Source organism: Oncorhynchus masou, chromosome 3, assembly GCF_036934945.1.
Source record: "Oncorhynchus masou masou isolate Uvic2021 chromosome 3, UVic_Omas_1.1, whole genome shotgun sequence".
Classification (NCBI taxonomy): Eukaryota; Metazoa; Chordata; class Actinopteri; order Salmoniformes; family Salmonidae; genus Oncorhynchus; species Oncorhynchus masou.
In genome coordinates, this window is record NC_088214.1 from 18279559 (window position 1) to 18304334 (window position 24776).

The window sequence follows — 24776 nt, forward strand, 5'->3', positions numbered from 1 at the left end:
TCATTTGGGAACGTTTTCATCCAAACATCAAAATACTGCCCCCTACACAACAGGTTTTAAAGCCACCATGCCTCCATCTTGGCACTCCCCACAACAAAAATATTTTGGATGCTATAGAAATCATATAATGTCTACATTACTTTTTGCCACATTTACTCTACTACAGACACCTTAATGCATACTAGTAAATTATATTGTGAGAAATATATATATTACATTTCCTAAAAGTTAACAATTTGAGATTACTAATGTTGTCTTCACTACAACCAAAAAATACTTAAACATTTTATTTTGTCCCTGAAACATTCCTATGGAGGACCTCTCAATGGCCAATACATACAGCGCCTTCAAAGTATTCACGCCCCTTGACTTCTTCCACATTTTGTTGTGTTACAAAGTGGGATAAAAATAGATGTAATAGTAATGTGTCAACGATCTAAACAAAATACTCTTTCAAAGAGGAAGAAAAATTTGAACATTTCTACATAATGTATGAAAAATAAAAAATTTCTTGATTCGATAAGTATTCAACCATTGGCGGCAATTACAGCTGTGATGCTTTTTTTCCTAACAGCTTTTCACACCTGGACTGTACAATATTTGCACATTCTTTTTTGTTCATTGCTAGAGAGCCATTTAAGTCTTGCCATAGATTTAAGTAAAAACTGTAACTAGGCCACACAAGAACATTCAATGTCGTCTTGGTAAGAAACTCCTGTGTATTTTGCCTTGTTTTTGGTTATTGTCATGCTGAAAGGTGAATTTGTCTGTTGGAGAGCAAACTGAACCAGGTTTTCCTCTTGGATTTTGCATGTGCTTAGCTCTATTCCATTTATTTTCATCCTTGCCAATGACAATCATACCCATAACATGATGCAGTCACCACCATGCTTGAATATATGAATAATGGTACTCAGTGTTGTTGGATTTACCCCGAACATAATGCTTTTAATTCAGGACAAAGTGAATTTCCATGCAACATTTTTACTTCACTGCCTTATTGCAAATAGGATGCATGTTTTGGAATATATTTATTCTGTACAAGCTTCCTTCTTTTCACTCTGTCATTTAGGTTGATATTGTGGAGTAACTACAATGTTGTTGATCCATCCTCAGTTTTCTCCTATCACAGCCATTCAACTCTAACTGTTTTAAAGTCACCATTGGCCTCATGGTGAAATCCCTGAGCGGTTTCCTTCCTCTCCAGTAACTGAGTTAGGAAGGACACCTGTATAACTTCACCATGCTCAAAGGTAGATTCAATGTCTGCTTGTTTTTTTTTTACCAATAGGTGCCCTTCTTTGAGAGGCATTTGAAAACCTCCCTGGTCTTTGGTTGAATCTGTGTGAAATTCACTCCTCGACTGAGGGACCGTACAGATATTTGTATATGTGGGGCACAGAGATGATGTAGTCATTCAAAAATAATGTTAAACTCTTATTGCACACAGAATGAGTCCATGCACCTCATTATGTGACTTGTTACACAAATGTTGTATCAGCAATCCAGGGTTTATATACATCGGTATATACGCAGCACCTCAGAGCCCTCTGGTGACAGAGATTGGATTTTAAACTCCAAACACACACAGTACACCAGTTTGTTGTTACATTCCTGTTTAATTAGGAGAGCTGATTATTCTAGTCTCTTTGAAAGTTGTTTTAATTATCGACTAAAAATAGCTCTGCTATTCTTTTTAAAAGCAGCAACTATGCAGTTATCCAGGTCACTTCTAGAACAACTCCAGTGATCTTTTAGAATGTTGTTGAAAAATTATTTATACAGCTAGGTATTGAGGAGTCTGATGTCAAACAGTGTCTTTCTGAGCATTTAACAAATATATTTATTTTCCTAATTCCCACCAATGTAACTACTAAAAAATACATATAGTAGACTGTACACAGAAAGAGATGTCAGGTATCCCATTCATATTTTAACACACATGTGACTAAGGGGTCAAGGGTCACAGATCCATCATGACCTCCCATGATGTCCCTTTTCTGTCTGTGTTCTCAGGGGATTGCTGGTGGTCTGGTGGTGCTCCACCATACCCAGGATGCTCTCTGCCATCCCCTGACATTGCTGTGGGTGTCAAGGTCAGAGGACAATGTCTTTAGGAGTTCCACTGCCCCCTCCACCTGAAGCATATGGCAGTACTGCACACCTGGAATAAAATAGAATCACACATTATATTCAATGCATTTAAAGCACCTCAGTAATATAGACAAACTAGTGAGGGAACACCTCAGGCTACACACATTCTATGTGATCAAAGGACTATGCATGTGCCTACAGCCCAGTATCTTACCGCTATCTTCAAGTTATTGAAATAGTTCCCCAAATGATACCATGTACTGTAAATGACACACACACACCCTCACCGTTCTGAGTGCAGACGAGATGCATAGCCCAGACAGCCCATAGCTGCACTCCAGCAGGCTGAGAGGTCTGAAGCAAGGAGAAGAACGGCCGAAACGACCTGAGGGAGGAAGGGAAATAAGGAGGAAGGGAGAGAAAGAGAGATGAACAGTGAGAGAGAGAAGTCATGCAGAATAACAGCTCCTGACTTGTTATAACTTTTTGGTTGTTAAGAGCGAGATTGACACAATTAAATGAGCAAAAAATGTATAGGTAATCAAATTGTACAACTGAAGATCAACACAGGAGGAAAAGATTGACAGAGTGAGTTAAAATACCAAACTTAATCGTAGTAGCTAGCCTAATTCAAATCTGTCAACTACTTTACCATCTCGCTCTAACTGTTTACTGCTGGTAACCATAGCAACATGGCCACCGAGGCAGCGTCAGCGGCACCAGAGACTGAGAGACTCCCCCCCATTTTTGAATATCCAGCAGAAATCAAATCAGTGAAGGGAAGAATCCATTTTAAAAACAGAATTCTGAGGGGGAACCCAGAAACTTTGTTTGCCGACTGCTCACAAAACAGGACAGTTACAAACCTGTTATTCTACACAGACCACACTACTGCCTGGCGTACAGCTGTAACCAGGCATTTCAGCTACACCACAAAAAAAGGCATCTGCAAGGGAAGGCAAATACACATGTTTGAGGACAGCGATAAGGACCAGGAAAACAGGTTTCTGATGGTAAACATGTACCAGAACGGCACTGTCATGGTCCAGGGCAGTGAGGCTGCACTCAGCTCTGTTGTGCAGGACTTCCCCACCCTAACGAAGATAGCGGAAAGCAAAAAAGACAAGGGCAGCACCCTGACCTCTCCCCTCACCTCAGGCACCCCAACAGTAGGATCATCCTCCCCCTTGCCTGCCTACAACCACCAGAGCCAAGACCACACTACCATCAGCTTGTTGAGAGACAGGCTGGCTCTGTTAGAGGTATGGGTTACTGAGCTGAAGGAGCAGCCCCCCAGCTACACCTCCATCAGCCTGCTGAGAGACAGGCGGGCTCTGTTAGAGGTATTAATCGGAATGGCTGATTAATTAGGGACTAGTTTTCATAACAATCGGAAATCGGTATTTTTTGCCGCCGATTAAAAATATATATATATTTTTTAATTTTGTAATATTTTTTGATACCTTTATTTAACTAGGCAATTCAGTTAAGAACACATTCTTATTTTCAAGGACGGCCTAGGGTGGGTTAACTGCCTCGTTCAGGGGCAGAACGACAGATTTTCACCTTGTCAGCTCGGGGGATCCAATCTTTCAACCGTACAGTTAACTTGTCCAACGCTATAACGACCTGCCTCTTTCTCGTTGCACTCCACAAGGAGACTGCCTGTTACGCGAATGCAGTAAGCCAAGGTAAGTTGCTTGCTAGCATTAAACTTATCTTATAAAAAACCATCAATCATAATCACTAGTTAACTACACATGGTTGATGATATTACTAGATATTATCTAGCGTGTCCTGCGTTGCATATAAACTGACTGAGCATACAAGTATCTAAGTATCTGACTGAGCGATGGTAGGCAGAAGTAGGCGCGTAAACATTAATTCAAACAGCACTTTCGTGCGTTTTCCCGGCAGCTCTTCGTTGTGCGTCAAGCATTGCGCTGTTTATGACTTCAAGCCTATCAACTCCCGAGATGAGGCTGGTGTAGCCAAAGTGAAATGGCTAGCTAGTTAGCGCGCGCTAATAGCGTTTCAAATGTCACTTGCTCTGAGCCTTGGGTGGTTGTTTCCCTTGCTCTACATGGGTAACGCTGCTTCGATGGTGGCTGTTGTCATTGTGTTGCTGGTTCGAGCCCAGGGAGGAGCAAGGAGAGGGACGGAAGCTCTACTGTTACACTGGCAATACTAAAGTGCCTATCAGAACATCTAATAGTCAAAGGTTAATGAAATACAAATGGTATAGAGGGAAATAGTCCTATAATTCCTATAATAACTACAACCTAAAACTTCTTACCTGGGAATATTGAAGACTCATGTTAAAAGTAACCACCAGCTTTCATATGTTCTCATGTTCTGAGCAAGGAACTGAAATGTTAGCTTTCTTACGTAGCACATATTGCACATTTACTTTCTTCTCCAACTTTCTTCTTTGAAATGGTTAGCATTGGACTAGTAACCGGAAGGTTAGTTCAAACATGACAAGGTACATCTGTTGTTCTGCCCCTGAACAGGCAGTTAACCCACTGTTCCCAGGCCGTCATTGAAAATAAGAATGTGTTCTTAACTGACTTGCCTGGTTAAATAAAAGGTACAATTAAAAATTTGTTTTTGTATTATTTAAACCAAATTCAACATGTTTCATTATTTACTTGAGGCTAAATTGATTTTCTGGATGTATTATATTAAGTTAAAATAAGTGTTCATTCAGTATTGTTGTAATTGTCATTATTACAAATAAAAATAAAAATATCGTCCGATGAATCGGTACCGGCTTTTTTGGTCCTCCAATAAATCGGTATCAGTATCGGCGTTGAAAAATCATAGTCGGCCGACCTCAACCCACCCCCAAACCGACAACATTTTACCCACATCCCCAGTCAACAAGGAGACTCACATGTGGACACCTACTACAGAGAGAAGCTCTCTGGCCCCCCCTGACACACCCCTCCATGTACACAGGCCCTGTGTACTCCAGCCCCAGACCGTAAACGCACTAATCTGATAAAACCCACTGAGGTGGCCATCCTCACTGACTCAAATGGGAAATTCATCCAAGAAGATAAACTCTTCCCCCAACACAAGTTGTGCAAAATGTGGTGCCCAAAAACACAGAATGCACTCCACATCCGGTCCCAGCCTAACTTTGGCACACCAGGCCACATTATTATTCACACCGGCACCAACAACCTGCGAGAGGAGCAGGAGAGAGTATGCAGCCTGGTCAACAGAGTAGCAGAGAGGGCCTCTGAGCGGTTCCCTAACTTCCACATCACCATCTCCACTCTGCTGCCCCGCAAAGACTTTCATCCCCGTACCATTCAGAATGTCAACGCTGACATCACCAGAGGGTGTGGCCTACTCCCGAACGTACACGTTGCTCACCACCCAACAATCACCCCAGAGCATCTGCACGACCACGAGCAGACAGTAGGGATGTTTGCCAAGTCTCGAAAGGACGCAGCACTTGGTAGACAAACACCCCATGATGTACTGGATAGAGGACCACCCAGAGACCCCTACCAGACCACTGCACCAACAAGGGGCCCCAGGCCCCTTCATGCCACACCAGACCCAGCGCACCCCACAGGCCCCACCCACTACCAGAGCATCACCACTTCCATCGGCTTAGTCAGTCCGGACCGGGCCCAGCCTACTACCCCGCAACAGATCACCACCCCTACCAGACCAGAGAGGAAGCCCCACGGCCCAGAACTGGCCCTCCTCCACTCCACTGGGCCCAACAGCAGGACCAACGCAGCTGTGCAGAGGTCGTCAGAGGACAGGAGAACCCTCTAGGATTAAGTGAGATTAAACAGCTCCTCCAATACATCTACATCTACACACACACACACACACACACTACTAGAATTTACTTGTTCCATGAATAGGAATATTTATCGTTGTCTCTGATTGGGGATCCTATTTAGGTTGCCATTTCCATTTTGGTTTTGTGGGTTATTATTCTATGTTTAGTTTCCTGTTCGCACTAGTCATATTGCTTCACAGTTCATTTTCTTATTTTGTATAGTTTTGTTCAGTGTTGCATTTGTTTAATAAAATAGAATGTACGCTTATCCCACTGCGCCTTGGTCTCCTTATGACGAACGTGACACTTCCAAAAAGCATTTGATTCTATTTGGCATACAGGACTGTTCTACAAAGTTATTGAAAGTGGTGTAGGGTGTAAAACATATGACATAATTAAATCAATGTATCCTGGCAATACGTGCAGCATTAAAATTGTCAAGAAAAGAACAGAATTCTTTAATCAGGGGCGGGGCCTTCGTCAGGGTTGTAATCTGAGCCCTGCACTCTTCAATATTTACATCAACAAATTGGCCACTATTCTAGAAGAATCCTCAGCCCCTGGTGTTAGTCTCCACAATTCAGAGGTTAAATGCCTACTCTTCGCAGATGACCTATGCCTGCTGTCACCCACAACACATGGCCTACAGCAGAGCCTGGACATGCTAGAGCAGTACTGCCAGAACTGGGCCCTGGCAGTAAACCCCAAAAAGACTAAAATAATGATTTTCCAGAGAAGATCCAGATCTCAGGGAATTAGACCAAAGTTCTCAATTGGTACAAAATATATAGAGTACTGCACACACTACAATTACTAAGGTTTAAAAATATGCTCAACTGGACACCTTAATGAGGCAGTGAATGAACTGAGAGAGAAAGCATGTAGAGGATTCTACGCCATCAAAAAACAAATTTAAATTGAAATACCTATTCAAATTTGGCTAAAACTAATTGATTGTGTCATTGAAACAATTGCACTTTATGGCAGCGAGGTGTGGGGTCCACTTGCAAAACAAGATTTCACCAAATGGGACAAACACCCAATTGAAACCCTGCATGCAGAGTTCTGTAAGATTCTCCTCCATGTCCAGAGGAAAACTACAAACAATGCATGCAACTCAAAAAAGAGCAAATAGGTTTTTGGAAACATCTAAAATACAGTGACCCCCTCTCATATCACTACCAAGCCCTGCAATGCCAAGAGCTGAGCAAAGAAAAGAGTCCCCTCATCCAGCTGGTCCTGGGGCTGAGTTCACAAACTTGTTCTACTAATACACTGAAGCCTCAGGACCAGAACATCCAATCAATCAGGATAAACCAAATTCCAACACACTCAAAACAAAACTACATTGCTTATTGGGAAAGACAAGCACAAAGCAAAATGCAGTGCTATCTGGCCCTATATCGACAGTACACCATGGCTAACTATTTGACCATGGTTACTGATCAAAAACCTTGACATAGTACAGGCTCAGTGAGCACAGCCTTGCCATTGAGAAGGGTAGACACAGGAAAACATGGCTCCCTGTAGAGGAAAGGCTGTACAACCATGGCACAACAGCAGAACCTGAGACAGAGCTGCATTTAGTGACGAAATGTCAAAAATATAAACGATTAGAGAGTGTAATTTCCACACATTCAAAACTCTTATTCAAGGGTTCAAAGACCTCTCTGATGAGAATTAGGCTACCTGTCCTGTTGGGGGAGGACACAGAGAGCTGTGGGTTGGCAGCGCACTACATTGCTGCCTGCAATAAGATGAGGGACAGTGTCTGACAGACAAACCAACCTGCACATGTCCTCTACTGTATGCTTATTATTATTGTTCAATGCATGGTTATTTTGACCCTTGGTTATTGTTGTTACTGTTGTCCCATTGACAATTTTGATTCTTATTATCTTAATATTGCAAATATCCAAGGTAAGCTTTGGCAATTTGTACATTGTTACGTCATGCCAATAAAGCAAATTGAATTTAATTGAGAGAGAGAGAGAAACAGAGAGAGAGAGAGAAACAGAGAGAGAGAGAGAAAGAGAGAGAAACAGAGAGAGAGAGAAACAGAGAGAGAGAGAGGAACATAGTTTAGGAATTGTTAGTAGTTTAGGAATTGTTAGTTAGATTACTTGTTGGTTATTACTGCATTGTCGGAACTAGAAGCACAAGCATTTCGCTACACTCGCATTAACATCTGCTAACCATGTGTATGTGACAAATAAAATTTGATTTGGTTGACATAGAGAGAGAGAGAAACAGAGAGAGAGAAACAGAGAGAGAGAAACAGAGAGAGAGAAACAGAGAGAAACAGAGAGAGAAACAGAGAGAGAGAAACAGAGAGAGAGAAACAGAGAGAGAGAGAGAAACAGAGAGAGAAACAGAGAGAGAGAAACAGAGAGAGAGAAACAGAGAGAAACAGAGAGAGAGAGAGAGAGAGAAAGAGAGAGAGAAACAGAGAGAGAGAGAGAGGGAAACAGAGAGAGAGAGAGAGACAGAGAGAGAGAGAGAGAAACAGAGAGAGAGAGAGAGAGGGAGAAACAGAGAGAGAGAGAAACAGAGAGAGAGAAACAGAGAGAGAGAAAGAGAGAGAGAGAAACAGAGAGAGAGAGAAAGGAGAGAGATGTTGTGGACAGGTGTCATTTATACTGATAACAAGTTCAAACAGGTGCCATTAATACAGGTAACGAGTGGAGGTCAGAGGAGCCTCTTAAAGAAGAAGTTACAGGTCTGTGAGAGCCAGAAATCTTGCTTGTTTGTAGGTGACCAAATACTTATTTTCCAACATAAATTCATTAAAAATCCTACAACGTGATTTTCTGGATTTTTTTTCTCTCATTTTGTCTGTCATAGTTGAAGTGTACCTATGATGAAAATTACAGGCCTCTCTCGCCTTCTTAAGTGGGAGAACTTGCACAATTGGTGACTGACTAAATACTTTTTTGCCCCACTGTATATGATATATATGGCTCCTCTGAGTAGCTCAGACAGATAGACAGACAGGCAGTCAGTCTTACCTGTAGGACACCATCTCACGCTCAGGGAGGGCCCAGGTCAGTATGGCAACATGCTGTAGAAAGTAATGACAGGTAATTGGAGTAAAGAAAACACTTAAGAAAACACTGATATGCACACACACACACACACACACACACTGTACCAGCTGTTCCAGTATGGTTTGTCTGAGCCCCTGGTCTAGGGTCCATGCATCCTGTCTGGAGGTGAGGTGGGCCAGGATGCCCCCAGCAAAGTAGCTGACCCCCACCTCCACCTGGGGCCCCTGGAGCAGGGTCACTACATGCTCCAACAGGTCCTCCTGCATCATGTCTGCCTGCAGCTCTTCCACCTCTGCTATGTTGTTCTGGACCACAGAGAGACCAGGAACCATATTCATCAATCGACTCAGAGTAGTAGATCTGAACTAGGAGCAGGTCCCCTGTCCATATAATCGTATTCATATTGATCTAAAACACAAAACTGATCCTACATCAGCACTCTCACTCTGAAATGGTTTATAAATACTGGCCCTGAGTAGTGTTCAGTAGGAATGAAACAGACGAAAACGCTCCCCAACAGAGTAAAATAGGGATGTACTATCTGATCCTATTATACATGCTTTCAAATGTTTGGCTGTGGTGTGCCCTAATGAACCCAGGCGCAGGGTGGAGGGAGACAGAACACCATGGACCATCAACAGATAAATGCTTCCAGTTTTTATGATGTGGTTGTCTGTCCCTTGTTTATCTTTACTGGCTCAAACAAAATAGAAGTGGTTTTGATTCCAGAAACATGCATTTTCTCTGTGCAATTATGACTTGAGCATACAACCCAAAGTGTAACACATGTAAATGATATGCACAATGATAATGTAGAAAAATCAGAGCACTGACATACTCAAACAAACAACTGCAACATGTTGAAACAGAAAGACCTACCAGAAGACCTAGAACTTTCTGCTGTATAGAAGATTCAGAAGAGTAGGTCTGCAAGGCAAGAGAACAATTCATTGAATGGTTCCACCATTTCAACTATAAATGTGTGTGTGTGTGTGCGCTTCTCCTACCTCCAGCACCTCCTCGTACAGCTCCAGGCCCTGACACTGGATAAAGTGTCGCGAGGCAGTGGGTGTCTCATCAGTCAGGTTCCACAGAGCACTCAGGGCAAACTTCAGAGTGGAGTCCACTACTCCTGCCATGGCTTTCTGTTGCACTATACCCAGCAGCTGCTGTTAGAGGGGAGAGAGCGAGACGAAGAGAGAGAGGAGGGTGAGAGAGAGGAGGAGAGATAGAGGTGAGGGGGAAGAGAGGAATAGAGAGAGAGGAGTCAGGGGGAGAGAGAGAGAGAGGTGAGAAGGAGAGAGGAGGAGAGATAGAGGTGAGGGAGAGAGGAAAAGGGTCAGGTGAAGGGGAGAGAGAGAGGTGAGGGGGGAGGCAGAGAAAGGGTGAGATGAGGTGAGGGGGAAGAGGGTGGTTAGGGGGAGATGAGATCAGGTGAGGGGGAGGGTGAGATGAGGAAGAGGGTAAGATGAGGTGGGGGGGTGTGATGCGGTGAGGGAGGGGAATGAGATGAGGTGAGGTGGGGGGTGAGATGAGGTGAGGTGGGTGAGATGAGATGAGGAAGAGGGTAAAATGAGGTGGGGGGTGAGATGCGGTGAGGGAGGGGAATGAGATGAGGTGAGGTGGGGGGGGTGAGATGAGGTGAGGGGGAGGGTGAGATGAGGTGAGATGAGGGGGGAGGGTGAGGTGAGATGAGATGAGAGGGTGTGAGGTGAGGGGGAGGTGAGGTGGAGATGAGGTGAGGGAGGGTGAGATAAAGGAGAGGTGAGGGGAGAGAGATAAAGGGGAGGTGAGGGGGAGAGAGATAAAGATGAAGTGAGGGGGAGAGGAAAATGGAGGGACAGATTTCTTACCTTCATAATAAATATATCAGCCCCCAGCTGTGTGGTCTGCTCTGTAGACAGCTGCAGAGAGACAAACTGTTTCAACAAATGATCTTAGCAACATAAGCCATTGCCAACTGCCCATGGAGTCCAGTACATCAACCCTATTCCCAGTCAAAAATTCAGGTCCATGGGGGGTATGGAGTCCCCCATGGGGGGGTATGGGGTCCATGGGGGGTTGGGGTGAACTACTTTGCCAACTTGTATGGAGATGATAAGGTTGAGGAAATAATGCATTTAAAGAAGGGTGGGGACCTACTTTGGCCACTAGTATGGAGATGACAGCCACAGCCATCCTCTGCAGGGTCCGGTCCATGTGACCGCTGAGCCAGTTCATCACCAGCTTGGCTGCTTCGAACCTGACAGGGACACAGCAGTGAGATCCTATAAAACCTAGGACTTAATCCTAACTTAAGATCTGTACACATAACTCAAGGTTTTGATTTAATTGATTTAGATTGATTTCAATTCACCAGGCTATGGACAGACTGACCTGTCAAAAGGGACGTCCTGAAGGATGGTGTCACTGCAGAGCACCAGCAGGCAGTTCTTCTGTAACTGGAAAAGGGGAAGCACAGGCTTTGGTTATAATAATAATTTGTTGTGTCCCTTTCAGGAAACTCATCAGCAAAACATCACCACATAATGCATAAGTAAATAAATATACGGAATAAAAATATAAACGCAACATGCATCAGAGTTACAGTTCATATAAGAAAATCAGTCAATTGAAATAAATAAAAATATTTCACAAACGCAACATGCATCAGAGTTACAGTTCATATAAGAAAATCAGTAGCTTGGTATTTTCAGCCAACAAGAAATCAACTGTAATTTTCATGGAAGCAAAAATTATTAGGAAATGGAAGACATACAAGACCACTGATAATCTCCCCGTTCTGTATTAATGGATCTGGGGCTCCATGACAAGATCTCACAGGCCCATACGTAAGCAGCTTGGGGTCAAAATGATCACAAGATCTCGCTCGATCTGGGGTGATGGGGTCAAAAATCCCAGAACCAGAACACGGGGGACCTAGTGAATTACCTACAGAGAGCTGGGACCAAAGTAACAACACTACGCGCCAGGGACTCAAATCCTGCAGTGCCAGACATGTCCCCCTGCTTAAGTCAGTACATGTCCAGGACGACTGATCCGTGTAAAGGAACCAATGAATGGGGCCATGTATCGTGAGATTTTGAGTTAAAACCTTCTTCCATCAGCAAGGGCATTGAAGATGAAACGTTGCTGGGTCTTTCAGCATGACAATGATCCCAAACACACCGCCCGGGCAACAAAGGCAGGGCTTCGTAAGAAGCATTTCAAGGTCCTGGAGTGGCCTAGCCAGTCTCCAGATCTCAACCCCATAGAAAATCTTTGGAGGGACTTGAAAGTCCGTGTTGCCCAGCAACAGCCCCAAAACATCACTGCTCTAGAGGAGATCTCCATGGAGGATTGGGCCAAAATACAAGCAACAGTGTGTGAAAACCTTGTGAAGATTTGCAGAAAATGTTTGACCTATGTCATTGCCAACAAAGGGTATATAACAAAGTATTTTGATAAACTTTTGTTATTGACCAAATACTTATTTTCCACCATAATTTGCAAATAAATTCATTAAAAATCCTACAATGTGATTTTCTGGATTTTTTTTCTCTCATTTTGTCTGTCATAGTTGAAGTGTACCTATGATGAAAATTACAGGCCTCTCTCATCTTTTTAAGTGGGAGAACTTGCACAATTGGTGGCTGACTAAATGCTTTTTTTGCCCCACTGTATATCTCTCACCCCCTTTGAATGAGCGCAGCCAAACAAAGCTAATCTCCAAAATATCAAACAATGTGCAGTCAAAATAAATTGTGAGCCAGGGCTACACACTGGCTAAAAACAAAACTTATCGACAGTCCACCCTTGAAAGACAACCAGCAACCAAGTTGTCCTTACCACGTACATATCCGATCTCAAGTGGAAACTCCTGCAATATCCATAGTCATTTTCCTCTTGTGATTTTCCTGAGTGGAATAGCCTCAGGGAAACGAGTGACAGGGCACACAATGGTTAACAGAAACTCTTTGTTTTGGGCAAAGGACCAACACAATCCATCAGAACCCTGCTGAAAGGTTCGTCAAAAGCAGGAATAGCTGCAAAGTGGTAACTGGTACAGCTTGGTTTGGTTCACCCATGTAATGGCAAACATAAGAGGATTTATAGTAAGACACAACATCTTGTTATACAGACCTGGCTAGAAGAAGTTACGCAAGATACAGTCAAAGCGTAATTGGAACTACAATTTGAGATACACTGGGCCAATTGTCTTGCCCAGAAAGGGTGTGAGAATGCCATGTCCTCATTAGAACACCATCTCTGTCAAAGTAACCCACACGAACTTCTTAAAACTCCACCTCTGGACGTATCTCAGCAAAAAGAGGGGAGAGTTAAACATTTTTAATCTGTTCCGCAATCAACTGCTTCCTAAACATTGTATCAACTGTAGGGACCCTCTCTTCCTTCAGTGGTCCTACAAACTTGCTCACCTTGGGGTTTTCAAAGGAGAGGTCAACTCAGGAGGTTTACCGAAATCAGGATCACTCATAAACGTCTCAGATAGATTGACCATGGTGGGATCGCTGATATCCTCCTCAATACTAGACTTGCTCCTGGTGACTTTCTTAGACATAGTATGTGTAACCGCACACGCTGGGAACACTCTAGGGTACTTCTCTGATAACATCAGGTTCCTCTACCCTGGGTTCTTTACAATTGACAGGACTTGGCACGACCTTCCCTCCATAAAAATCGTTTCCCAAAATGAATGACATCTCCATCACCGGTAGGCTAATCCTCACCCCAACGACGACGGAACCAGAAATTAGACCAGACTCAACTTCCACATTATACAATGGATCCTCCATACAATCCATTTCTGCGTTGCACAAACAAAGGCAAAACACCCTCCAAAATGAAGGACTGGGCTGCCCCAGTGTCTCACAGTATCTTCACCAGCTGCATAACAGCATCGCCACTCTGCAGAGACACGAACTCATCTGAAACAATACACATCTGATTTAAAATCTTGTTTAGGAGATACACCAGTCCCAAGCAGAGAGTTAATGGGCTGGAGTGCTCCCACAAGAAGAAATGGCTTTTTCTCCTGCTTATTTTTCTATTTCAACTTAGGACACAGAGTTGATGTCTCTTTTCTCACGGCAATGTGTCCTTTCTCAATAACAAACTGGCGTATACGAGAGAAAAAAACAGTTTTCTGCCAATCTTTATCTTTGGGCACTGTAGAAAAAGACTGGAATCTTGCAGTAAGAGGTGACTTCTTTGGATTGCTTTTTGCGCATGGATAACTACTGGGTGCTTTGTTAGTGAAGGTATTGTTATGTGTCAATACAAACTCATCTGCAAGGACTGCAGCTTTCGCAAGAGTGAGATCCTTGTGCTCATAAATGTAGGTAGCAACACTTTCATGAAGGTAATTCTTGAACGTCTCAAAAAGTACAGTGGTTGCTCCTTTCAAAGTTGTGTCATACTGCAGCACACCTTGCGGGCTGCTGCAGCATTCTGTGGCACGTTATCTAATTATCATCCATTTTTTCTGCTAACTTCTTAAGGTATAGGGGGCAGCATTTTCACTTTTGGATAAATAGCGTGCCCAAATTCAACTTCCTGCTACTCATGCCAGGAATATAAGATATGCATATTATTAGTAGATTTGGATAGAAATCACTCTGAAATTTATAAAACTGTTTGAATCATGTCTGTGAGTATAACAGAACTTATGTAGCAGGCAAACCCGAGGACAAACCGTTCAGATTTTTGGGGGGTCTCTGTCTGTTCACTGAGTTCTCATTGGCAAATGATATTTCTTAGGAACTTGTTTTCAGTTCCTACCGCCTCCACTGGATGTCACCAGTCTTTGGAATTTGGTTGAGGTTATTCATTTGTGCAATGAAGTAGTAGGCCATCTAGGAACTGGGTAACACTGTTGAGAGTGCGCAAGACGTGAAAGGTAGCGTTGGATTGTTGTCTTCCTGTATTGAACACAGATAGACCCGTCTACAATTTGATCGATTATTAACGTTTAAAAATAAAAAAAAGTTGTATTACAAAAGTAGTTTGAAATATTTTGGCAAAGTTTATAGGCAACTTTTGAAATATTTTGTAATGACGTTGCGTTTTTTGGAAGCTGTTTTTTTCTGGATCAAACGCGTCAAAGAAATGGACATTTGGATATACAGTAGGTAGCGTTTTTCCCCACCTGTATTTATGGGTAACTGTCAATGTATAGTTGCCTGTGAGCACGACGTTGGCATCATGTTTTAGTTTGGATGTTTATTGTTTTGTTGGCGACATCTTATAATAAAGAAGTATGTACGCTCACCATGCTGCGCTTTGGTCCGCTGTTTCCACCTTAGACGATCGTGACATAACTAACTATATTTTAGCAATTACATTTACTTTTGATACTTAAGTAGATTTAAAACCTAATACTTAGACTTTTACTCAAGTAGTATTTTACTGGGTGACTTTTACTTGAGTAATTTTTTATGAAGGTATCTTTATTTTTACACATGTATCACAATTGGGTACTTTTTCCACCACTGTCGATAGACTATGACTTTTCAGATTGCCAAGAAGTGCTATCTGCAGGGTTAGCTCCAGGTAAATATTGCAATTCTTCAGCCATTCCTGGACCTGTGACCAAAAACAAGCTACATATGGACAGTACCAAAACAAATTATGTAATGATTCTGCCTCTTTGCAGCAAAATCTGCAGAGCTGGGAAGGTTGTATCCCCCATATAAATAACATTCTGTTGGTTGCAAGAATTCTGTATAATAATTCAAATAAAAAATGTTAAGTTTTGAATCCGGCGTCGTTTTGCGTATCAGTTCATAAACCATGTGCCATGGAATGGTTACGTTAAAAATTTCTTCCCAACTATTTTGCACGGCTGTCAATTTTTTGGTCCTTAAATGAAACTGGTATACTTTTTTGTTTATCAAAATTTGATTTAACCAATTATGGTCTTTAATGCAGGGCGACAGACAGGTTCCTTACTTCTCCCCCCTTTCACTTTCCTCTTCCATTTTTGCGATAATGCTGCAATTAGTTGGTTGTAATTTTAGGTAGAGCAGACATTTCCATATGTTTTAGTTAGCTGCATGTATGACAACTCCACCAGTGGTATTTATGATATCATTTACGAAGATTATACTTTTTTTTTATTATTAAAAAATAAACGTTTTTTTATCAATTAGTATATTTGAGTTTAACCACAATATTTGTTGTATTACTTGTTCTGTCTTTTCTGGTGGATTAAATTGAAATTGCAACCAACTTTCTATGGCTTGCTTTAAAAATAGCGATATTTGGGAGATTATTTCCTTTTCAAATAACTGAAAGTGAAAGGTTGCAATCTGACTAAAGGGAAAAAGGCCTTTCATGAATATAGGGTGAGACATTTTTATTAATCTACTAGAGAACCAGTTTGGATTTAAGTATCATCTTTGTATAACTGAAACCTATAGTGAGAGGTCTAATGCTTCCTCCAAATTCATATTCATTATATAAATAGGCCCGTTAAATTTTGTCTCGCTTGCAATTCCAAATAAAATGTTATATTTTTTCTCATATAATAAAAAAAAATTGTTCGCTAGGTGTAAGCAGGACCTTAAGCAAATAGGTAAACTGGGATATGACTAAAGAGTTCATCAGGGTTAATTTTTACACATATAGAAAGGTATTTACCTTTCCATGGTAGCAAGATCTATTTTTGCTAACTTTCTATAAAAATGTATTGGAGTGAGATCATTTCTTTCTTTCAGGATATGTATACCGAGTATATCCACATACGTAATATAGTACACATAATTTGGTTGTAATCCAGAGAGGTTAGAAAAATCATCTGGCTGTGGATCCAAGTTGTGGATTTAAAAGAAAACATGAATCATCAGTGTACAATGACACCTTAGTTTTTACGCCCTGTACTTCTAATCCCTTGATATTATTGTTGGATCTGATTTTAATAGCTAACATTTCGATGGCCATAATAAATAGATATGCCGATAGTGGATAACCTTGCTTTACTCCTCTTGACAGTTTAAAACTTTCTGAGAAGTAGCCATTAATTACAATTTTACACCTAGGGTTACTATACATTATTTTAACCAATTTTATAAGAGACTCTCCAAAATTGAAATGTTCCAGGCATTTATACATAAACTCCAGTTGTACTTTATCAGAAGCCTTTTCAAAGTCCGCTATGAATAGTAGGCCTGCTTTCCCAGATTTTTCATAGTGTTATATTGTTTCCAGTACTTGCTTTATATTATCTCCAATGTATCGTCCATGTAAAAAACCTGTCCGATTAGAATGAATAATGTCAGACAATAACTTTTTATTTCTATGCGCTATACATTTTGCTAGAATTTTTGCATCACAACATTTAAGTTTAAGGGGCCTCCAATTCTTTATATTTCACACTTGTATCCTGTTTCAGTAATAATGGAATCAGACCTTCTTGTTGTGTGTCTGATAATCTACCATTTACATAAGAGTGGTTAAAACATGCTAATAACGGTCCTCTGAGTATATACAAAAATTGGTATGCCATCCAGTGCTGGAGTTTTCCTGGACTTAAAGGCTTTAATTACATCAAGAAGTTCCTCCTCTGTATTTTCACCTTCACATGTGTCTTTCTGTATGGCTGTTCATTTTACATTATTTATAGAAACAAATATATAAAATTAGCTTCGGTTAGAGGAGATGGAGGAGACTGAAACGAAAACATATGCTTAAAGTATTTTGCTTCCTCTTTCAAAATATAATTTGGTTAATCATAGGTGACTGTCATTTGTAACAAGTTTCAGTAAACTCTTTTTGGTAGCAATTCTATGTTGAAGATTTTACTCGCTGTTTGTTATCTATGCATAGTCACTTTACCACTACCTATATGTACAAATTACCTCGACTAACCTGTACTCCCTCACATTGACTCATTACCGGTACCCCCTGTATTTAGCCTAATTATTGTTATTTTATTGTGTAACTTTATTTTTTTTACTTACATTGTTGGTTAAGGGCTTGTAAGTAAGCATTTCACAGCAAGGTCTACACCTGCTGTATTCGGGGCATGTGACAAATACAATTTGATTTGATAATCAAAAAGACATGCTTCTTCCCTTGCAAACTCAACATGGCTTTATGATTCTGTCTTTAGTCATTTACAGAACTGTTGTCTGTATGCCTCTGTTACCAACTCGTAAGCCCAAAGGAAAGCAGCTTTAACAGTGTCATAATCTGAACTCTGGTCAAGAAATAAAGCGGCATACACTTGCAGAGCTTTTCCCAAAATAGCACATTGGAGGAGCAGTGACCAAATATCTCACAGCCAAACAGGGTAAAATACACATCTACCTCCTTCTCGTTGAAAGGTGGTACAAGTCGGCTATTTCGACCAAGATCAAACTCTGTTGAGGGGGCAGGATGGTCTGACTGGATTTGGAGTGCGTCCAGATCCATTTCCCTTTGTCACACTGCCAGCTCCATCTCTTTTAATCAAATGGCATGCGCATGTTGTTCTTGTTCTTGTCTGGTTGCACATTCTCGTTGTTTGGCTGCACGCTCATTTTGTCTTTCCCTGTGCCCCAACTCTAATTTCTGTTGTTCAAGCTCAAATTTTTGCTCCTACTTTGCCATTAGTTCTAACTGCCTTAGTTGCACCTCTATGGGATGTACTCTACTACCTGTAGCACACTTTTCATCAGCCTCTCTCTCAGAGAGGATTTCCTCCACCAAAGCAGTACCGATAAACTCTGACTACTGCTTTTGGACTGTCAGATTCGGCTTTGTACATTTATCTAGCATCTCCCATGTAGGGTTTCCACAAATGCTTCCAGTTTAAAGTCCATGGCTTTATGTTTATTTTACAAGCCTGTGGGACTATGCAACTATCAAAATGATTCCACCAATCTTATAAGTCCTCTGGCTAGAAACTCTACTACAAAAGTGTATTTTGAACACTCAAATATCTGGGCACAGCACATACTCATGGGAAACAAGGTCCCGGATGAGCCCCCATTTTGTTATGTTCCCCAGCTAGAAAACCAAATAATGTTGCTCAAACTGAAGGCGGAAATAACAAAGAGTCACTGACAACAACCAAAACAAAACAGGTGGGGTTTTAGGAGGGGTTCTAAAAGACACTCATGGGGGTGTCCAATGAAAGTTGACTACTGTAGCAACAACAACTGGAACCTAAAAGACCCCCCCCCCCGTGAGTGCCCACTACATTTGACCACTAAGAGGCAAACAAAAGAAAAACCCACACCAAACTTAAAGACAGGAAGCAAACCAAAAAGGTGGAGCAAAACAAAATCAGATAAAGTATTTGCTTGTCTAGAAATCTAAATAGGGCGAGCCAACTAAAGGTGTTAACCTTCCGCATCTATCAAGACAACTGGAGAACTGGGCCGGACACTCTTAAATAGCATCTGGGCCAGCACAGGTGAAACACCTTCCCACTATTGAGTTGGCAACCAGCCCAGGAATAACACATACTGACTAAGGAAGTGATACCAATTGTTGCGCCCTACGTGCTAACGAGCTATACGTGCTAAAAGTCCAACCTCAAAACATAAATGGAAAAACCCAAACCTGTAACAACACAACAATGTAAATCACAAGCAATACAACAAGAAACAACTAGTGGGGACGAGTGCATTCAGAAAGTATTTAGACAGAAAGTATTTAGACCCCTTGACAGTACATTCGAAAAGTCTACAGAGCCCTTGATATTTTCCAAATGTTGTTACGTTATAGCCTTATTCTAAAATGGATTTAATTAAATTGTTTCCTCAATCGACACACAATACACCATAAATGTGATATTTAAGTTTTTCATTTTGAATAAATTCACTAAAATCTCTAAAAACCTGTTTTTGCTTTGTCATTGTGGGGTATGGTGTGTAGATTGATGAGGGGAAAAAAAACAATTTAAACAATTTTAGAATAAGGCTGTAATATAACAACATTAACATTTGGAAAATATCAAGGGCTCTGTAGACTTTTCGAATGTACTGTTCAGTCCATTGGATAAGGAACATTTCACAGTTCAGATAAATGAGAGTGGGGGGGGGGGGTCATTGAGCAGAGTGATTTGTTTAACTGTCTGATACTGGTGGGGACAAATGATTTCTGGGCTTTGGCAAGTTCTCTGTACATAAAATCTGTATCGTGGCCTGATGGCCAGCAGCATATCACCCTCCATCCCACTGCTGGCTTGCTTCTGAAGCTAAGCAGGGTTGATCCTGGATGGGAGACCAGATGCTGCTGGAAGTGGTGTTGGAGGGCCAGTAGGCCGCACCCTTTCATCTGGTCTAAAACAATATCCCAATGCCCCAGGGGCAGTGATTGGGGACATTGTCCTGTGTAGGGTGCTGTCTTGTGGATGGGACGTTAAATGGGTGTCCTGACACTTTGTGGTCACTAAAAGATCCCATGGCACTTATTGTAAGAGTAGGGGTGTTAACCTCTGTGTCCTGACTAAATTCACAATCTGGCTCTCATACCATTACAGTCACCTAATCATCCCACATGTACAATTGGCTCATTCATCTCCCCTCCTATAACTGTTCCCCATTTCATTGATGTAAATGAGAATGTGTTTTCAAGTCTAATTTACCTGGTAAAAGAAAGTCAGAGCTGGTCGTGTACTCCTGGTTGAGTGGGTATGTGAGCTCAGTGGCTATCCTTACTGCCGTCCGGTAGACAGTATTACTTTATATTGTATTTGGCTTAGATTTTTTTATGGGAACAGGAGAGAGAGTAGCCAACTCTGTGTGATAATTTGTGTTTTATACTTTAAAATTAGCCCAGTATTTGTTATTTATTAGTTATTATTTTTAAAGTAATTTTCTAATGGTTGGAGATTTCAGCGTCATGAGTAAGCCTAAAGGATTTCAGTGGTGGTTTAGAATGTTTTTAAATGTCCCTTAAAGAGACCTGTCCCTTACATTACTTTTGTATACTTTTTAGCCAGTAGTTCTGAAAGTAGCATTCACGAGCTAAAAGTACAGATATGTGCACTACATAATTGCGCTCTCACTCTGCTGTGTGTGCATCATGCTAGCTGTTTCTCAAATGGAGAGAGGCTGAAGCTCATTGACTGGAACTCAAATTGCTAGGGGGCTGGCCTTGAACATGACAAAACTCCATGCACAAAGAAAGGTCCATATATAAATGACTGGCCTGCATATAGCCCTGACATCAACCCCATCTAACACCTTTGGGATGAATTAGAACAATGACTGCACGCCAGGCCTAATCGTTCAATATCAGTACCCAACCTCACTAATGCCCTTTTGGCTGAATGGAAGCAAGTCCCCACACCAATGTTCCAACATCTAGTAGAAAGTCTTCCCAGAAGAGTGAAGGCTGTTAAAGCAGCAAAGGGGGGACCAACTCCATATTAACGCCCATGATTTTTGAATGAGATGTTTGATGAGCAGGTCTCCACATACTTTTGGTCATGTAGTGCATGTTAAAGTGTGTGTGTGTGTATGGGCCCGAACCTGTTGGTGGCTGGGGAAGCTTCTCATGGCTTCCAGCACCTGATGCACAACTGCGCTGAGCAGGGGGTGGGGCATGCCCACAGCCATGTCTTGATTGGTCAGGTTGAAGATGCAGGCTGAGGCCACCAGCTGGACATGCAGAGACTCTGAGTAGTTCTGCATCCCTCCCAACACAAGCTACAGGGAGGAGAGAAGGGTACCTACATTAGGACTTCATAACACATTCATGACCCATTCATAGCACATGTATAAGCAGTACATAAGCTTTTTGTATAAATGCTTATGTCAACAACCACAATTTCAGCCATTTCACATGCAGACATATTCCGACCGTTACCTTCAGGATGTCTGGTCTGGTCTGGTCGTACATGTCGTTAGTCAGCTGGTAGAGATGAACCAGGGCCTCGCGTGTGAAACACTCTCTCTCTCTGTACCTCCTCAGAGATTCACAGATCTGCTTCTCATTGGCCTCGCCAGCCACCTGGAAGACAAACACAAGAAGATCATTCGTGAGTAACTTATTCCTCATTCTTCTGCACATATCTGATAGGCCTGGATAGGTCATAGCTGAAACTACTGCTTACACCTTCACAGCTGTCTCAGATCCACCAAAGCAAGTAAATGACAGCAGGAAGTAGGAGGCATTTTTTGTAATGAACAATAAAATCCCCCCCAGGTGGTCACCTCACCTTTAAGTTATTCTTCCCAGACAGAACGTCACAGGAGCCAGCCCCAGTAGCCAGAAGCCCCAGGAACAAAAGCCCTCTCCTCCCCTCGACGAAGGCAGTGACTGCCCCTTCAGTCACCTTCTTCCTTCCAGACACATCCAGAGACACAAGTGCTGGGAGAATCCCAGAACCCCCCTCCAGAAGCAGCCTCACCGCTTCATCCCCCTCCCCCCCTTCGTCATTCTCTGCGGATGGTGGTGCAGAGACGAAGCGGTCGTCAGAGAGGTCCAGGTGCCTGAGGGCGTGGAGCTGGCTAAGGATGGAGATCACTCTGGCGGGTGACATGTCCAGCTGCCTCAGCCCGTGGGCAGTCAGGGATCTCAGGGTAAGCCGGCAACCCAGCAGGGCGCTCAGCTCCGTGACGGGGGTGCTGGAGATGTCCAGGACCTCTAGCTGTGGGAGAGTACAGATGTCCTCCAGGAAGGGGTCTGTGAGGTCTGTGTTGGCCAGGTTAAGTGTCCTCAGGCCCTGCAGAGAGCTGAAGCCTACCTGCTCTTCCTTCACCTCCAGGGACGTCCAGCCCAACTGGAGCCTGCTCAGTGTGAGCCTCTGCAGGCTGGCTCTGCACTCCGGGTTGGAGGCCAGGCCTGAGAGGATGTGGGCACCAGTAAGGCCCCCAGGGACCCCAGAAGCATCCAGCTCCTGCAGCCGGTGAGGGCAGAGGGCCAGACGGAAGGCCTCTGCAGAGAGGGGGGAGGAGCGGACACAAGCTCTGCGCAGACGGAGTTGTTCACAGCTGCGGAAGATACCGACAGTTCTGTCGTTTAGCGTGCCTCGGGGATGAAAAAAGAAGAAGTGAAAACTTGAGGTAAGGATAAAATGTGGACGAGAACAGTGATGACTGGGAGGTTGACACAACAATATCTTGTTTTTAAAAATTACGTAAAATCAACACATTGAATAGAAATTCCCTTTTTTAAACCCATAGCAGGTTTGTTAACCATTACATTTATTTAATTCCATTTGTGTGTTTTGTTGTTGAACATTCTCTGGCACCCTCCCTCCCTACTCACCCTGGGCAGCCATCTTGTGCAGAAGCTGATCCGCCATTTCCTGTGGGAGCAATGGGGCCCAGCTGAGCCTCAGGGAGCCATCTGGTTGCGTACTGCAGAGGGAGTCCAGGCTGAGACACACCTGGGCCAGACACAGCTCAGACAGGGCCACGGGACAGGACTCCTCAGCCTGCAGTCACACACAGCTGGCTTTGGTTCTGCAGTGCATGACATTGCACCTGATGCAACCACATACTTGGTATGTTTCATTTCCATTCAGCAATGATAAATGATTAGGCTTTTAGGTACCTTAATCTGTCACTCTATTTGAAGTGTTTTGTAAACTAAATAGTTTTAGAATAAACATTTTACTCAATCAATATTTGATAACTCAAAACTTGTGAAATGTGTAAATATATATATTTAACAAGTACTTAGTTATGGCTTTTCTCATGTCGAACAACGAGAGTACGTTCAGAGCCACTGACACTGTGAGTGACACAGTGGTATATGCGATTGCGACATGGCTTGTTTCTAAATTTAACCAGAATAGAGTAGTGGCGCATTAGTTAGTCCCTTTAAATCACCCTCTAATCCTACAGCTCTCTTGACCAACCAAGTTGAACAAAAGCAAGGCTCTTGCTGTTTTACTATTTGACAGAGACAGCAAGGCAATACGACAAGGAACTGGGAAGGGGGAAGCCTAATAACTCACCATTTTTCTTTTTAAATAGAAATATTTCCCATCACTTTGCAATATCAAATGACTTTGAGAACAAGCATTGTGGTTCAAATTGCAAGACTATCTTCTGTCGTGGATATGCACATGTAGATTCCGTTCTTTTGACATTGGTAAAAATCAAGCTATAAAGTACAGTGTCTACTGCTAGTCAAATTGCTGTTGAATGTTGATACAGCGACAGCAGTTGATCGATAGTTACCCGTGTGTAACTCCAGAGCTCCACGATGTAGAATCCATAGAAATAGTTGATCCACGAGCCGTCGTACTGTAATACCACGTTGTAATTGGTCGGCAGAAGTCAAATGTCATCCAATGGCAACTTCTCTTTCAAGCAGGTGCTATTCCCTTATAATGTTCTATGATACATCATGATCGATTAAATGAAATTGGATTTGCATTCGATAATGAATGCACAATAATTTAGTCTTTGACATTTTAGTACATTTAACTTAGTTTGTATCAATCTTTTACATTTATGAAGAAGGGATTAGTAACTAGTTTTGCCACAAGGAGGGGCCACTGGCCTCAGGGAAAATATTACCGGTAAACCACTGTTGATTCCCCTTCATGACTTTGCTGAAAGATGCTCCGTTGCTCCCAATACATAACTTCAAGAACTGTCTCTTTGTTGAAGATTTTAAATGAACAGTATTACATCTAGAAATACTCTCCCACGTCCTTTAAATGTTTTGGGTTTAGAACATTATATCAAATCATTTAGATTAAAGTGTTCCAAGGTGGTTGGATGAATATATGCACTGGGTGGAGATGTCAGTTTACTATAATATCACTTCTCATAAAATAATTATGCAATTATATTTTTCTATGGCTCCCCTTACACCCTTTGGTACTGTTCCCTTTACTTTCAGCTCCAGCAGCAGCAGCAGCAGCAGTAGCCTAA

At 42.3% G+C, this 24776-nt stretch overlaps 1 protein-coding gene across 1 annotated transcript; it reads right to left on the reverse strand.

Moving 5' to 3' along the window:
- Positions 1 to 1605: 1605 nt before the first annotated feature.
- Positions 1606 to 24063, reverse strand: zyg11l (zyg-11 family member, cell cycle regulator, like). Its single transcript, XM_064933603.1, is given in 15 exon segments — positions 1606 to 2072; positions 2075 to 2164; positions 2382 to 2479; positions 8911 to 8963; positions 9054 to 9254; positions 9829 to 9876; positions 9957 to 10118; positions 10803 to 10853; positions 11092 to 11191; positions 11326 to 11390; positions 21414 to 21590; positions 21751 to 21894; positions 22103 to 22914; positions 23155 to 23323; positions 23849 to 24063. Coding segments are annotated over 15 exon segments (2271 nt in total). The 5' UTR covers positions 23852 to 24063; the 3' UTR covers positions 1606 to 1974.
- Positions 24064 to 24776: the final 713 nt, after the last annotated feature.